Source organism: Esox lucius, chromosome 23, assembly GCF_011004845.1.
Source record: "Esox lucius isolate fEsoLuc1 chromosome 23, fEsoLuc1.pri, whole genome shotgun sequence".
Taxonomy (NCBI): Eukaryota; Metazoa; Chordata; class Actinopteri; order Esociformes; family Esocidae; genus Esox; species Esox lucius.
The window spans coordinates 23,321,020-23,338,238 of record NC_047591.1 but is presented as its reverse complement, the minus strand read 5'-3'; the positions used below and the strand labels follow the sequence as shown (position 1 = coordinate 23,338,238).

The 17,219-nt window shown below is 45.2% G+C and overlaps 1 protein-coding gene across 2 annotated transcripts in view; it reads left to right on the top strand.

Annotated features, from left to right (window-relative positions):
* dcc (DCC netrin 1 receptor) overlaps positions 1 to 17,219 on the top strand; it is a 254,985-nt gene that overhangs the window by 188,055 nt on the left and 49,711 nt on the right. Inside the window, exons 13-18 of one of the 2 annotated variants that reach the window (XM_029117184.2) lie at positions 1,143 to 1,284; positions 2,882 to 2,992; positions 6,524 to 6,718; positions 12,144 to 12,239; positions 14,897 to 15,069; positions 16,346 to 16,484. In XM_029117184.2, the coding sequence (XP_028973017.1) occupies positions 1,143 to 1,284; positions 2,882 to 2,992; positions 6,524 to 6,718; positions 12,144 to 12,239; positions 14,897 to 15,069; positions 16,346 to 16,484 (856 nt within the window). Of the gene's footprint in view, positions 1 to 1,142; positions 1,285 to 2,881; positions 2,993 to 6,523; positions 6,719 to 12,143; positions 12,240 to 14,830; positions 15,070 to 16,345; positions 16,485 to 17,219 lie in introns of both variants that reach the window. The other variant, XM_029117182.2, reaches the window with a different exon arrangement.

Below are 17,219 nucleotides of genomic sequence, written 5' to 3'. Positions count from 1 at the left end.
CTGCTGCTGGTGTGGTTCAGTAACTTGTTTTGGACTTGGCGATGCTATCCAAACGTGTGGGATATTAGTGCCTATCTAATTTGTTGTTGTTTTAGATGTAGTGTAGATGTATGTTCCTCACTCTCTATGGTGTTTCAGTGTTTAATATTTTTTGCCATATTTGTCAAGTTAATAGGAACCCTCATCCAAAATGCTACATGATAATTTGCCTTCTGTGTTTCCAGTGAAAAGCTTCTGCTCCGTCTGTCTGCCTTAGATAAGCACGTTGTTAAGCGTGTATATGAGACCGGCATGTCTTAGACAGATTTCTGTCTCGTGAGGTTTTGTAGTCCTCAGGCTAGTGCTCAGATAGACACAGTGCTCCAACACTGTCTTACACTATGGTGTTATGATAAGGACATGCCTGTAGTGTTATGGTGTTGACACTGTGGGAATGTTTCAGTGTTGATGAAAATGCAATGTTACGGTATTGACGCGATTAACATCAACTCCTTTCCATCGATCTACAGTGTAGTTGGTAGCTGGTAGCTTTAGCACTTTCCTGCTCATCTGAGGTTATATCCTGTGTGGACAGCGTACCCCCATGTCAAGAGGGTTGTTCAAGGTTTCAGATTGGACGGCATGTTAGCACGTTTAGTGGTGATGTCAGAACAGGGAACACCTCCCACAATTACCCATGAAATGACTTTTAATTAGCTAAACGGAGCAGCAAAATTAACAGACATTTCTATTCATTAGCATTCAGGATAATGTGAGTCTAAATCTATATCGTGTGGTGTTGTCAACAAATCTGCTGTAACTGGACATCTTCCTAGGTTTTGTAAATGATCAGAAATAAACAGCATAACCCTTAAATCTGGAATGTCAGGCCATGATGGTGGAAGGGGCGATCTGGGAATTTTCAAAGAGAAACCACAATGGCCAAACTCAGTAATTATGGCTCTAGTGTGCAAGAACTGGATGAGGTCGTTATGGCTGTGATGTTATGGTGTTGACATTTGATCTCATGGTATTGACATTTCATGATGTCATGTCTAACTATGTACGTCCAGCTTAGCTTTCCTTCATGGCCATTCTGCAGTCTGCTGTTGTGGGTTCATTTCCCTTTGGGTCGCACATGTTGACTATACGTTATGTTCCAGAGCATCAAAGTAAGCTGGCAGCCCCCACCGCCCAACAGCCAGAACGGGTTCATCACCGGCTATAAGCTCCGACACCGCAAGACCGGCAGACGAGGAGACCAAGAGGCCATCGAACCCAACAACTTTTGGTACCTCTTCACAGGTGAGGTTTCTGGTTCCTTGTTCTGGTCTGCCGCTCAAGGCTCCACACCCAGCGTCCCAGCTGGGAAAAGCATTCCCATTTAAATATCACAGAATCTCAGGGAATCGGATTTGCAGAAATTTGCCATGAATAATTTATTATCCCGATAACACAGATGAATATATAAGCATCAAGTAAGAATTAATTTGTTTTCTCTTGATACCTTGTACACACTCACTGCATATTTTAATACCTCGGAGGTTTACTGCAGTTTATTTTGCATGCATACTTTATGGTTTGATCAATGATTTATATTTTCCTGTACATTATTTCATCATGTTGCGTAGGCCGGTCTGGTCAGTGGATGTGAACTAAAGGCAGAAAGGCATTTGGCGCGCTGCGTTAATGGCAGATTCATATGGAAAGAAGAAAAAAAACAAATAGTTCAATTTGCGAGTGCCTGAGTCTGTGGCAGAGACAGATGCAGGAGTATTTGTCCTCAGGGGCGGGGGGTGGGGGTGGGGGTGGGGGCGGGGGTGGGGGTGGGTGTGGGGGTGGGCTAAGCTCGACGCATCACAACACAGATGCACAGCTAGGTGTTCATTTCCCCGCCACAAGGTATTATTTCAATCAGAATGCTGAATTTGGATGAAAATGATATTCTTTTTCATTATTGCGATGATGAATATCTCAGATGGCTTCCCGGTCTCAGAGGATGATTACTTCCACACAGGCGAGCGTGTGTGTCGTTCTAATCCCAGCCCAAGTATCCAAACAGCAGCCTGCTTCCTGTAAAGCTCACCGTCTTTTACCACAACGATGGCATTGGGAAGGAAACCTCTCTGTTTTTCTGTCTCTGTAGGTCTCTCTGTCTTCCTGTCTGTCTCTCTGTCTGATTGTCTCTGTCTGTCTCTCTGTCTTCCTGTCTGTCTCTCTGTCTGATTGTCTCTGTCTGTCTGTCTCTCTGTCGGTCTCTCTGTCTGATTGTCTCTGTCTGTCTGTCTGTCTCTCTGTCGGTCTCTCTGTCTGTTTGTCACACTGTACCAACACCTGTTCTGTCTCTTAAGTGGAAGATGTAATTTAGCAGGATATGGTCCCGAACTCCCTTCAGATTTCTTCTGTGACACACTGACAGAAATCAGCCCTTAAAGTAATAGCTAGTTAGTCGTGGTACTGGGAACAAAGACTCAGAAATGGGTCTGAGGACATGTATCAAGGTGGAAAAGGAAGGCTTTTCTACTGGATGTTTTTTGTCGGCTGTTAGTGCTCAGCCACACAAGCGTTGAGGGGCGTATGGTGTGTTTAACGTGTCTGTGATGTGATTGTTTCCAGCTGCCTTCAGGCCTAGAGAAAGGCTTCGAGGACATTTGATGGGTATTGTGTTCAGAATCTTTGTGTTTCCATCATGTTTCCGTGTCTTTTCTCAGGTCTAGACACCGGCGGTCCGTACAGCTGTGTATGATATATTCATGTTGTTGTGTTTCTCTTTGGCAGCTCTGTAGAAAGGCGGGCAGTACATGGTTCAGGGACATACTCTCTCAGCTGAAGGTTGTCCATGTTTAACAACTTCCTGACATCGTTCTGACGTGTTTCCCTGTTTCCGTTGGACTCTCTCCAGGCCTGGAGAAAGGCAGTCAGTACAGCTTCCAGGTGGCAGCCATGACAGCCAACGGTACGGGCCCAGCCAGCGAGTGGTTCACCGCGGAGACGCCAGAAAACGACCTTGATGGTGAGACAACAAACATTCTATTCAAACATCAGTGTGTGTCTTCCCAAGTGACGCCCTACTCCCCATATAGTGCCCTACTTTGGCCCCATGGGACCTGGTGAGAAATAGGGCACTTTGTTAGGGAATACGTTTTTGATGCCCCTCTCTGTCTTTATTCCCTGAGGTTAAATTACTGCATTCAGACCTGTCCGCGTCTTTATTCTAGGCTCTGTGTCTGCGAGGTATTTAAATATTTATACTGGTGAGTGAGACCAAATGTGTTTATATGCAGTTTGACAGATTGATCATCATACTAACATGCTGTGTAGGCATCCGCCAAGCTCCAAGGGCAGTTTGTTCAGGACAGAGAGAATGGGGGAGAGAGAGGGACAGGGTGTGGGGGGGCAGACAGATAGAAAAAGAGAGACATGGGGAAGAGATGAAGATGGAGAGATGCAGAGAGATGTGCAAAGAGAGGGGGATGAGGAGAGAGAGATGTGCAGAGAGAGGGGGATGAGGAGAGAGATGTGTAGATAGAGGTGGATGAGGAGAGAGAGATGTGTAGAATAGAGGGGGATGAGGAAAGAGAGATATGTAGATAGAGGGGGATGAGGAGAGATGTGTAGATAGAGGGGGATGAGGAGAGAGAGATGTGTAGATGGAGGGGGATGAGGAGAGAGAGATGTGTAGAATAGAGGGGGATGAGGAAAGAGAGATATGTAGATAGAGGGGGATGAGGAGAGAGAGATATGTAGATAGAGGGCGATGAGGAGAGAGAGATGTGTAGAATAGAGGGGGATGAGGAAAGAGAGATATGTAGATAGAGGGGGATGAGGAGAGATGTGTAGATAGAGGGGGATGAGGAGAGAGAGATGTGTAGAATAGAGGGGGATGAGGAAAGAGAGATGTGTAGATAGAGGGGGATGAGGAGAGAGAGATGTGTAGATAGAGGGGGATGAGGAGAGAGAGATGTGTAGATAGAGGGGGATGAGGAGAGAGAGATGTGTAGATAGAGGGGGATGAGGAGAGAGAGATGTGTAGAGAGAGGGGGATGAGGAGGGAGAGATATATAGAATAGAGGGGGATGAGGAGAGAGATGTGTAGATAGAGGGGGATGAGGAGAGAGAGATGTGTAGAATAGAGGGGGATAAGGAGAGAGAGATATGTAGATAGAGGGGGATGAGGAGAGAGAGATGTGTAGAGAGAGGGGGATGAGGAGAGAGAGATATGTAGAATAGAGGGGGATGAGGAGAGAGATGTGTAGATAGAGGGGGATGAGGAGGGAGAGATGTGTAGATAGAGGGAGATGAGGAGGGAGAGATGTGTAGATAGAGGGGGATGAGGAGGGAGAGATGTGTAGATAGAGGGGGATGAGGAGGGAGAGATGTGTAGATAGAGGGGGATGAGGAGAGATGTGTAGATAGAGGGGGATGAGGAGAGAGAGATGTGTAGATGGAGGGGGATGAGGAGAGAGAGATGTGTAGAATAGAGGGGGATGAGGAAAGAGAGATATGTAGATAGAGGGGGATGAGGAGAGAGAGATATGTAGATAGAGGGGGATGAGGAGAGAGAGATATGTAGATAGAGGGCGATGAGGAGAGAGAGATGTGTAGATAGAGGGGGATGAGGAGGGAGAGATGTGTAGATAGAGGGGGATGAGGAGAGAGAGATGTGTAGATGGAGGGGGATGAGGAGAGAGAGATGTGTAGAATAGAGGGGGATGAGGAAAGAGAGATATGTAGATAGAGGGGGATGAGGAGAGAGAGATATGTAGATAGAGGGCGATGAGGAGAGAGAGATGTGTAGATAGAGGGGGATGAGGAGGGAGAGATGTGTAGATAGAGGGGGATGAGGAGAGAGAGATGTGTAGATAGAGGGGGATGAGGAGGGAGAGATGTGTAGATAGAGGGGGATGAGGAGGGAGAGATGTGTAGATAGAGGGGGATGAGGAGGGAGAGATGTGTAGATAGAGGGGGATGAGGAGGGAGAGATGTGTAGATAGAGGGGGATGAGGAGGGAGAGATGTGTAGATAGAGGGGGATGAGGAGGGAGAGATGTATAGATAGAGGGGGATGAGGAGGGAGAGATGTGTAGATAGAGGGGGATGAGGAGGGAGAGATGTGTAGATAGAGAGGGATGAGGAGGGAGAGATGTGTAGATAGAGGGGGATGAGGAGGGAGAGATGTGTAGATAGAGGGGGATGAGGAGGGAGAGATGTGTAGATAGAGGGGGATGAGGAGGGAGAGATGTGTAGATAGAGGGGGATGAGGAGGGAGAGATGTATAGATAGAGGGGGATGAGGAGGGAGAGATGTGTAGATAGAGGGGGATGAGGAGGGAGAGATGTGTAGATAGAGGGGGATGAGGAGGGAGATATGTCCAGAGAGAATGACTATCCATGTGGGACGGACTGGCTTCACGCTAACTGTTCAGCAGCAGCTTGCAACGACTCCCAGTCCTCCAGTCTGGAGGCCATGTTTGATTGCCTGACTGGCAGCTTGCTACCTCTAAACAAAAACACAGTGACATATCCCAGCAGCACCCTCACTGGGCCCGTCCCAAACCGTCTGCGTAGAGCCCCCTTACTGCTGTGATCAGGGTGTAGTACGTACTGTAGGAGTAGGGTGCCAATCGGGACACGGGATCTCACTCTGTCTGGCGAAACTTAAAATAAGTTTGTTTCTCGTATAAATTATACATAGCAAGAGCAGAACAAACTGTGGCAGCCAGGCAATTAGGGAGGAGATTTAAAAAGGAGGTAATTCATGAGGAAGTGCAGGGAGATAAGGAAAGGATCAATCAGGCGGATGCATTTACAGGATGACAAAGAAACCTAATGCAATTCTAATGGATTATTACTCAATAAACGGATACTAACCTCAGAATGGCGCTCCGGCAGATAATGGGTTAAGACATGAACCATTATATGCTCACACAGGGCTTGAATTGCTGTGTTTTTATCCATGTTTGACCTGATTTCCCACATACTTTTAGCATTGTTTCAGCACCCAGATGGTTTCTTTGGCTGGCTTAGTTGTCTGTGTGAGTACAGACTGTTTCACAGCGTCACCACAACAAACTCTACAGCCATTTCATGTTAATCAGGGCTGTAGTAACCCCCATCAAAACCTTAAAATGCTTACTAATTTCCACGATTTCCAGGAATGTAAACCTGTGTACAACTAATTTCTAAGCGGTGCCTTAACAACCAAGTCAATGACACGCCTTCTACAGAACATCAAATTGTTTCTCACTTGAGCTGTAAAACACAAAAAGGTGTCTCTTTTCTTTTGAAGAACATATGTGGATTAGCAAAAAATTTTAAATTAATGTTTTCTGCAGACCCACTGAAAAAATTATATTTACCATTTTGTGTGGAGATGTTTTGAAGCATATTGCTTTAAGGTTTTGGCTGAGCCCATACACTACTTGTGAGGTCTGTGCATGCAATTTTAAAAACATAATTCAGTGTCACACAAGTGGGTAATCAAAGACCAGTAAAAGATTCAGTTTCAGTTTCTAAATATTTTCCTTCCATTTTCAATTTCTGCAGAGAGCCAAGTCCCGAACCAGCCGAGTTCCCTCCACGTTCGCCCGCTGCCCAATAGCATCATCATGAGTTGGACCCCGCCCCTCAACCCCAACATCCTGGTACGGGGCTACATCATTGGCTACGGAGTAGGAAGTCCTTACGCTGAGACGGTCAGGGTGGACAACAAGCAGAGATACTACTCCATTGAAAATCTTGGTGAGTTCTTCCCCATCGCCTGATTGAACCCGAAGTCTGTTCTGGTTGTAGTTCTGTTGAGTCTGAAACACACACATTCACAGTTGAATGCTTGGTGCTTGGCAGGTGAGTGTTTGGTGCTCGGCAAATGAGTGTTTGGTGCTTGGCAAATGAGTTTTTGGTGCTTGGCAGGTGAGTGTTTGGTGCTTAGAAGGTGAGTGTTTGGTGCTTGGCAGGTGAGTGTTTGGTGCTTGGCAGGTGAGTGTTTGGTGCTTGGCAGGTGAGTGTTTGGTGCTTAGAAGGTGAGTGTTTTGTGCTTAGAAGGTGAGTGTTTGGTGCTTAGAAGGTGAGTGTTTGGTGCTTGGCAGGTGAATGTTCAGTGCTTAGAAGGTGAGTGTTTGGTGCTTGGCAGGTGAATGTTCAGTGCTTAGAAGGTGAGTGTTTGGTGTTAGGCAAGTGAAACCACCACTGGTGACAGGGAGATGAATCCCAACTCTGCCCCAACTCTCTGTCTCCCTCTCCTTCCGTCTGGACGGTCCCACTGTTACCAACTATAACCAGTCCAAAGGGTGAAACGCTATATTTACTGCATAATGTCAACGAGACTGAACACTGCCTTTTCACCTCTGCCCCACTGGGGAGTACATCCCATCACCATTACAGCTGAACAAAAAGCACCCAACTAAAAAAGAATCCCTTGTGAACCTGGGTGCTTCGACTTGATAAAGGTCAGAACAAATCCACTGCCTGATATCTCGTCTCATTTCAGTTCCTTTGCATACAAATTAGCCAATAGAAGGTTGTATTTTCTATTCTCTACGGCAGCAGTAAGTCACGTTGTTTAGTTCTCTTAATGTTTCACCGGGCATCTCAGAGGAGGGGTATTAATCTAGATCCAGTGGTTAATCGTAGACATCATGATGGACGAGCTGGCTGGGTTCAGTACTAAGGCAGTCAGAGATGAACTACACAGTGGATGTCTGATTTCAGACAGTGGTTGCGAAACAAAATTGCTCCATGTTATTTATGTACTCGGTGGCCCAATTGTTACATCCATGTCACATCCATTTCACATCCATGTTACATCCGGCATTAAAATACTATTATAAATGGTGTGCTAAAAATCTTTACTGGACAGTTTTACGGGCTCTGATTAAGTCAAACCCTGGTCTAAAAAATCAAGCTCAACAGAGAATCTTTACTGAGATTGATTTTTTTAGGCCCTGAGAGAAGCAGAATGTCTCCTCTCATCAAATGTAGGCTTCCCCAGTAGCCCAGTCAAAAGATAATAGTACTGGTTAAGGCTGTCGTCAGTCTGACTGGCTGGAGAAGTGGTGGATGTCTTCACCACAGGATATAAATATAACAGTGGTTAAACAGTTCTACTGCACGTGTTCAATGCCTAATTAATGCAGTCTGGCTGGATAATCCATCAGCAAATGCTGCCTATTTATTATGCATGAATGTGGATGTCACACTGCACTAGAATCCTCTGTAGAGCTGGCCGAGATTAGAATGTCATCATGCATGAGTTTCAATTTATTCACTATTCCTTAGAGAGCTGCCTGACCTCTCTGTGGCCTGGCAACAGGTCCTCCATCTCAGTCTGAAGGACAGGCGATCATCCTCATCCATGGATTATGACCCAGGCTCCTCAGCTAGAGACCACTGGGCTCCATATTAAGTACTATATGTTGTAGCATATCTGCGAAATCAGACATGGAAGACTTTATCAGTTGTTACTTCATTGGATTCATGTTGATGACAAAACCGCAAGCATTCGGTCAACATAATCCTTCTCCTGCCAAGGAGTTGAAGAGATGAGCTAGGGACTTCTGATATTCTAAGAGTTAAAATGTCTGTTAACTTTTCTGTGCTTCCAGAACAGGCTGTCTTGAGTTGCTGGTAGTCATAAACTATATTATTTAATTGATAGAAAAAGTTCTGTCGAAGGAATCCTTATATTGACGTTAATTAACTAGATTAGATGATCTACAATGATTGTTTGATCGTTTTTTTAATACTGACCATCCATTTTGAATGATTCCATTAATTATAAAGACAGGTTCTAATTCTTTAAAACCAAATTCTATTTATTGATATGCCATCCATGTATTCTGGTAATGCTCATTAATTCTGTTTTAAAAACAGCATTTAATTATAATCCACTGTTTAACAGGAGCATAACAAGAAAACGCTTGAAGTGGAAATTTCATTTTGAAAAAAGCACCAACCATTTGCATGAGAGAAGAGACAATAACAAATAGCTGTGATTTTTATTTGCAGTTAGGGCACCTTACAGTTCGATTATACAGTAGATCTATAATGACTGGAAATCAGTGTTCAAGTTCGCTACACGTGCAGAACTGTGCTGCACACATTATTCCCCATATGATCATACAGTATCTCAAAAAGTGAGTACACCACTCACATTTTTGTAAATATTTGAGTATATCTTTTAACGTGACAACACTGAAGAAATGACACTTTGCTACAATGTAAAGTAGTGAGTGTACAGCTAGTATAACAGTGTACATTTGCTGTCCCCTCAAAATAACACAACACACAGCCATTAATGTGTAAACCACTGGCAACAAAAGTGAGTACACCCCTAAGTGAAAATGTCCAGATTGGTCCCAAAGTGTTAATATTTTGTGTGGCCACCATAATTTTCCAGCACTGCCTTAACCCTCTTGAGCATGGAGTTCACCAGAGCTTCACAGGTTGCCACTGGAGTCCTCACCCACTCCTCCATGATGACATCACAGAGCTGGTGGATGTTAGAGACCTTGTGCTCCTCCACCTTCCGTTAGAGGATACCCCACCGATGCTCAATTGGGTGTAGGTCTGGAGACATGCTTGGCCAGTCCATCACCTTTACCCTCAGCTTCTTTAACAAGGCAGTGGTTGTCTAGGGGCTCTGCTTCAGTATGTCACAGTACAAGTTGGCATTCATGGCTGTGTGTTGAGTTATTTTGAGGGGACAGCAAATTTACACTGTTATACAAGCTGTACCCTCACTACTTTACATTGCAGCAAAGTGTCATTTCTTCAGTGATGTCACATGAAAAGATATACTCAAACATTTACAAAAATGTGTCGCGTGTTCTCACTTTTGTGAGATACTGTATATGCATGGGTTTGTCGTATCAGGGAAAGCAATTCAAGCGCAAAACATGTGGTAACTGAGGTGTTGGTTCAGCAATCCTTGTTCCTCTAACACACACACGGAGACACTCAAAAACACACGCAAACACACAGACACACATCCACAAAGCAGAAGATCATCAGCCCGTCAACTCTGATGAAGATATTGAGAGACGAAGTTGCCATTGTACAAATGAAAGTGATGTGGAACGTTCAGTGTTGTTTGTCAGTACAGATGTTGGTTATCGCTGCCCTCTGCTCAGTGTCTTAACAACTAACCTGCTCTGACAAATGGGCCAGTGCTCCATCAATATTTAACATGGTGTCCACCCCACAACCACTAGTCAGTTTCCATGGTTTCAATATTGAGCGGTGTGTCCGTTTGGACTCAGACAGACAGAACCTCAGGATAGGAAGATGGGCTTACAGGTTGGTCAGTCTGTCCATCTACAACAATCAATCAGTCGGCCAGCTTTTACACGTTCTTCTCCCTGTAGCTACATACACACACACACAAACACACACACAGACACACACACACACACACACTACACGCATGCACACACACTCACACACACAACACGCATGCACACACACAAACACACACACATGAACTGACACTGTCTGTCTCTCCACCTCTCGATCTGTCTTTCTCTACTCCTCGATCTGTCTCTCTCTTTCTCTGCCTTCAGATCTGTCTCTCTCTTTCTCTGCCTTCTGATCTGTCTCTCTCTTTCTCTGCCTTCTGATCTGTCTCTCTCTTTCTCTGCCTTCTGATCTGTCTCTCTCTTTCTCTGCCTTCTGATCTGTCTCTCACCCTGCTCTGGGGTCATGCTCACCGGCCTCCCATTCTTATGCACAGGGCTTCAGAGTTCAGGGGTCGTCAGGAGTGACAGGAGCTAACGTAAAGAACTAGAGTCCCCACATGAGTACAGCCCCATGGATACCAATGCCTGGATGTAAAGGCTGGCAGTCGATTTACTCCAATACCTGTAATACATAACGTTTCAGTGATCAGCAATCTGCCATTTGAGCCATCCCATTGTACTCCCTGGTTTGCAAGTAAAAGTTTGAGTGACAAAGTAAATCAATGTGTCCTGCCTTTAATTTTCTCTGTCACTATTACACTGGGTTTGTATGTGGAGAAAACTTGCCAGTTCAGTCCCAGTTCTGATGTAAGCGTTGCAGAAACTAGAGCAACTTCAAAGTCCTGGTGCCCTGCTGTGCTGTGAGAGAGTCGACCCACTGAGGTTACGCGAGTCTGTCTCTCTCTTTCTCTCTCCTTTTCTCTCCATCTCTCTTTCTTTCTTTGGCTCTCTGTGTGGTTTGGTGTAACACTGTTTCCAACTCAAGGACCATGGCTTTCCTGTGGATTGACAGCTTTACAGTATAAAGCCAAGAGAGGCGGCCGTGAGGACAAAATGCTGGGTCACTCCAGCAGCTGTCCCCAGGTCTGCTCACTGTTACCAACCTATTGAAATAGACCAGGATTATTCTGTGGTGTGCCTCGGTACCACCCATCGGCTCCTCTGCTAGAGAAACACACTGTGTTCAAAGATATATACAATTACAGCCGTATATTGTGTTACAAAGGGATGTTAAGTAGCTTGTGGTTACTGACCTGAACATTAATCTAGCCAAGACCACACAAACATCCTGAATACAGTGTTGATTAGATTAATCTCAGGGTTGGGTTTAATATCAATGTAATCTATGTAATCAATGTAATCTATTCGAATGTTGTAATGACAATGTTGGAGATCTTTCTACCATAAAGTTACGCTATGTCTGTTACGCTACATCTGTTACAACTGTTATGCTATGTCTGTTGTGCAATGTTTGTGTCTTAATTTTAGTGAGAGTGCCCTCCAGAATTATTGGCTGCCTTGTTGGAAGATGTGTAAAATAAAGCTATGAAAATCAATATTGTTTTGAATGAGCTTCAAATCTGAAGATAAACAAAGTTGAATTGAGGTCAGACTGTTTAAACAAGAAATCTTAATCAAGCAATGCACATTATTCTGAAAAACATATTTTATTGGCCTTGTTCGCCGATCTTTGATAATGACACCAACAGTCGTTTAAGGGAACTGCACGTTTAGAATAGTTGTTTCTAAAGTAAAGTCTGTTACAGAACATTCATCGATTGATTAATGGATTACTGTGTTGATTGACAGATTAATGAATGTATTGATTATTGCTTGACTGATGGATGTATAGTTTACTTGGTTGATTGATGGACTCATGAATGTATTTATATATTGATCACCCAACTGCATTCCCATCTCTCTCCCCACAGAGCCCAGCTCCCACTATGTGATCTCCCTGAAAGCGTTCAACAACGCAGGAGAGGGTGTCCCTTTGTACGAGAGCGCCGTCACCCGATCCATAACGGGTATGTACATCGCTAAGCTAGCCGCACGCGTGCGGAGGAGGGAGAGTACAGTGAGAGAGCCAGCTGATCACAGCTTTTCGTTGCCTGGCAGATACAACTCACCTGACTACACTGTCAACGCGTTCTCTTGATGTTCACACAGATGTGGGACTCTCTAAACAGCCTGGGTTTATTTTCACATCAGATCAAACGTGCCACATGTTATGTACATCAAGAGACGGGCAGCTTTAAGCAGTGGGTATATTTCTACACATCCACATCAAAACACAGTCTGCTATGTTCGTACCGTGTAGGACCAAACAAGGCTAAACAAATTAACATTTCACTTATGTTTTATTCAAACATTTTTACAAGTGAAGGTTTGCTAAAAGCGATGAGACAATTTTCCAATGTACGAAAAACACGGTGTGGGACATGATGAATTTTGCCACCACTGTTGCATTCTGGGTAAAAGACGCCGTATAGCTGAAGCAGGGGAACTGGCCGCTGATTTGACCCACATCCATTACGGCATCTCTCTGCGGGGTCATGCCATGACGGACGGCTGGCGCGGCGCATCCCCACCCAGAAAATTGCCGTCTAATTTCACGGCCAAATTGGGATTATGGACACGTCGGCCAATTAGAGGGCAACACGCACGGGCCAATGGGAACAGCAGCTGGCGTATGGACCACGGGCCAATGGGAACAGCAGCTGCTGTATGGACCACGGGCCAATGGGAACAGCAGCTGGTGTATGGACCACGGGCCACAGTTCGGCCGTTGTAATTTGGTTTCCTTTCTCCTGAGGTCAGCGTAGCCAAAGTGAACAACGAGGAGGCCTGTCGGAAAAGTGCTTCTGCACAGTCATCATCACCTGTCGGCTTAACCGGCAGGTATTTTTAGCCGTTCATCCTTGCCCATGTTGGCGCACCACTCGTTCTGCTCAGGCTGAATGGAACATCCTCCTATTTCTATGGACACAACCTTGTCAGGGAGGAGGAGGACGGACATGTTAGCGACACCCATAGAATTAAAAATGAGAGGATGTGTAATATAATAGGATCTTCAGGGCTCCGCTTGTCTTTCATCCACAGACAGAGTGTCCCGCAGTATTTTGCCTGACTCACCGCAAGGTCACACACTGTCTAGTGTCTGAGAGGAAGAGGCACACACTCGCTCACATCTTCTAACACACACACACACATAGTGTGTAACACACGCAGGTCTGCTAACACACACTACCTGATAGCTGAGGGAATTTAAATCAGTACTATTACATTCTAATCCCATCGTTCGCTCCGCCACACTCTCTCTCTCTCTCTCTCTCTCTCTCACTTTCTCTCTGTCAGAAAATAGAGCTTGATGGAAAACCAGCCAGCGCCTATAGCTGCCTGTCTGAATAGCTGCTGGTGCACCGAGATATTCATCATTTAATGCAGGGCCACATCTTTACGAGACGCATTAAAACGCCTTGTTAAAGGCTGACCAATGAACACTGCAGCAAGAGGGGAATATATTCCCATGCCTCTGTCTGCCATTTAATTCTCTGTCTCTCAGACATCAGTGTGCAAACATCTCCCTACACCTCACAGCGCCACGCTTAGCCACTTATTCAACGGAGACTGCAACGTTTTTCCACATTATGCTATTGGAGAGATTTTTTGTGGGTTTTGTTTTTAGGTTTTCATCAGTATGCTGATGGGTGGTGAGGGCTGCGTTTGACCAGTGACGCCATTTGACATCTGGCCCACTTATATGGTGTTTATGTGGTGTTTTGCTCTGTGAAATGTGTCTCTGTTGGCAGACAACACTGTGAAGATTTAGCCTGTTAATGTCTGTCTATTTGTGCTCTTTGGACACTGGTAATACTTAATGCAGATAGGCTTTTTATAGGCCTTAAGGGAAGGGTTGGCTGGTTAGCTAGTCACATTGACCAAATAGCTTGTTAGCTAGTCACTGTGTCCAAATAGCGTGTTAGCTAGTCACTGTGTCCAAATAGCGTGTTAGCTAGTCACTGTGTCCAAATAGCGTGTTAGCTAGTCACTGTGTCCAAATAGCGTGTTAGCTAGTCACTGTGTCCAAATAGCGTGTTAGCTAGTCACTGTGTCCAAATAGCTTGTTAGCTAGTCACTGTGTCCAAATAGCGTGTTAGCTAGTCACTGTGTCCAAATAGCTGGTTTGTGGGTTACTGTTTCCTAATAGCTTAGTCACTGTTTCTACTAGTTGCTGTGTCATAATAGTTAGCTATATGCTTTTTAACAAACTACCTGCTTTCTTTTTGCTCTTTTTAGGCGTGGCTGTAGTTACAACTGGTAGTTAATACTTGTTTTGTAGTTAAGCTATGTAGTTAGTTCTGTGCCTGTTAGTACAACTGTGTGGCTTTTTCCTTACTCTGTCTTTTCCTCTCTCTTCCTCTCTTTGTTTGTCACTTTCATTGCCTTTCTTTCCACTCCTCATTCATTCATTCATTCATTCATTCACTTGACTGCATGCTCACTCCTATCCAATTCCTTCTTCGCGGTGGTCCATTGTTGCACGGGACTCCATCCATCTTTACCTTTGCCCAACCTTAACATGCCATGTGTCTTCTGGGAATTAATCCAAATCCAGACCCCATTGACCCATCAGACGACGACCTTTTCCATCTGTTTGATAAATTCCCTACTCCCCTGCCAGATACGTCCACCCCCATGATCCCCCCCGTAGGTGTGCAGGCTGTGGCTCTGTCCCCGGACTCCGTCAGGGTCAGCTGGGCTGACAACTCCATGACCAAGAACCAGAAGACCGCTGAGGTCCGGTACTACTCAGTCAAGTGGAAAACCAGCTACTCTACTAGCGGAAAGTTTAAGGTAGGGTAAGGTGTGTGTGTGTATGTGGGGGGAGGGTAAGGTGTGTGTGTGTGTGCATGTGGGGGGAGGGTAAGGTGTGTGTGTGTGTGTGTGCATGTGGGGGGAGGGTAAGGTGTGTGTGTGTGTGTGGGGGAGGGTAAGGTGTGTGTGTGCATATGGGGGGAGGGTAAGGTGTGTGTGTGTGTGTGTGTGTGCATGTGGGGGGAGGGTAAGGTGTGTGTGTGTGCATGTGGGGGGAGGGTAAGGTGTGTGTGTGTGTGTGTGTGTGCATGTGGGGGGAGGGTAAGGTGTGTGTGTGTGTGTGTGGGGGAGGGTAAGGTGTGTGTGTGCATATGGGGGGAGGGTAAGGTGTGTGTGTGTGTGTGTGTGTGTGTGTGTGCATGTGGGGGGAGGGTAAGGTGTGTGTGTTCAGTCATGTGAGAAAAGTGCTTATTGACAGATAAAGGTAAACTAATTTAACCAAGGAAATAACTGAAATAACTTCATGATGTTTTTTCTTGTAACCGGTTGTTATTCACTTACATCGACTGGGGAGCATTTCTGCCCACTCTTCTCTGTGTCATATTTGAGGGTTTTCTTCCCAAAAGCATTATGATTGGATTGAGATATGGGCTTTGACTTGGCCATTCAATAAATAAAGTATAAGTAAAATTCCATTTCTGTTCATTTTAATTACATAAGTGGTTTCAAAGTAATTTTTCTGTGTGAGTTATTAAATTGAGTTCGATGAATGTGTTTGAAATTTTGCTCAGATATTCGTGTCCAAATCCGTAAAATGCACACCCAGGGGATATACATACTTTTGGTCTGTGTGTGTGTGTGTGTGTTTGTGTAAGTACGGTAATCTGTGAGCCCAGAGGCACAACTGTTGTTTGATTTGTTTCTCGCGGCAGTAGGGTTTGTTGTCTTCTTTTGGTTTTGCCTTATCCTGTTTTTGTGAAAGCTGTTATTTTTCTTGTTGTTACCTGTGTGGGATGACAGAGCTACATCTAAATTCAGTTGGCTATACTGCTTCATTTCAACCCTCATTGCTTCACCTGAACAATATGGACCCAACTTGCTGCGGTGGTCTGTCGTTACAGCTGCCATGATTGCAAATTTTTTTTTTCTCTCAAACACATTCCAGATTATATCTATTTTGAGTGAAAACCAGGAAGGTCTTAGATGAGACGGTGTGCATGCTTCCTGAAACATCACCCAGGGCTGCGTCCGAAATTACACTCTGACCGAATGTGTTTTATTTTTGGGGGGGGGGGTGTTACGTTGCCTCCTGTAGTCGGCTGACACCACCGCTCTGAGCCACACCGTAACCGGCCTCAAGCCTAACACCATGTATGAGTTCGCCGTCATGGTAACCAAGGGTCGCAAGTCCAGCACGTGGAGTATGACAGCACACGCCACCACCTACGAAGCAGGTGAGTTCTGACCTCTTTGTCTGTCTTTTTCTCCATCCACTTAGGGCTCCCTTTTCCTCTTTACCTTTCTCTCTCACTCTCCCCCGTTCTGTCTTCCTCTCTCTGTCTCTTCCTATCAGTCTTTTCCTCTCTGTCTGTTTCCCTGTCTCACTGCATATCAGCATCTGACGCTCTAGTTCTCCCCCATCCTTTCTCCCTGCCTCCCTCCCTCTCTCTCTCCCCCTCTCTCAGGGTCTTGTTCTCTTTCGTTCCCTTCACCTCCTCTCACCCGTTCCCCTTAATGATATTCATTCTCTGGAACTATGCGGCAATTGTTCTCATGATTGTCCAGTGTGTGCTCTCGATCCATTCAGCAAACCGATTCTTTTTTAGAATACATTGACATTCAGTTGCAGGCGTTCGTTCATTCCAGCAACATTCCAGAATCTCTGTCCTGCTCTGTGATGTAAGCTATTGTTTACAGGGGGAGAAGCCCTTGTTCTATAGCCATCCACAACACCGCTGGGTTGCCTGTTAAGGCTCCTATAGAAGCCAAGCGGCTGAGATCTTACAGTCTCTGTCTGGTAATGAAGACGCTGACGTTCAGTTGTAGCTGCGTCTTGCTACAGCCAACTCTTAACTGTGGCCGGCTCTTAATCTCCTCTGAGGCTCTTTGATGTTGAAAATTGTTTACTGAAACTGTTGTTCCCTCCTTGTAGACTAGTAAAGCCATTCTAGTGTACAAATCAGCACACT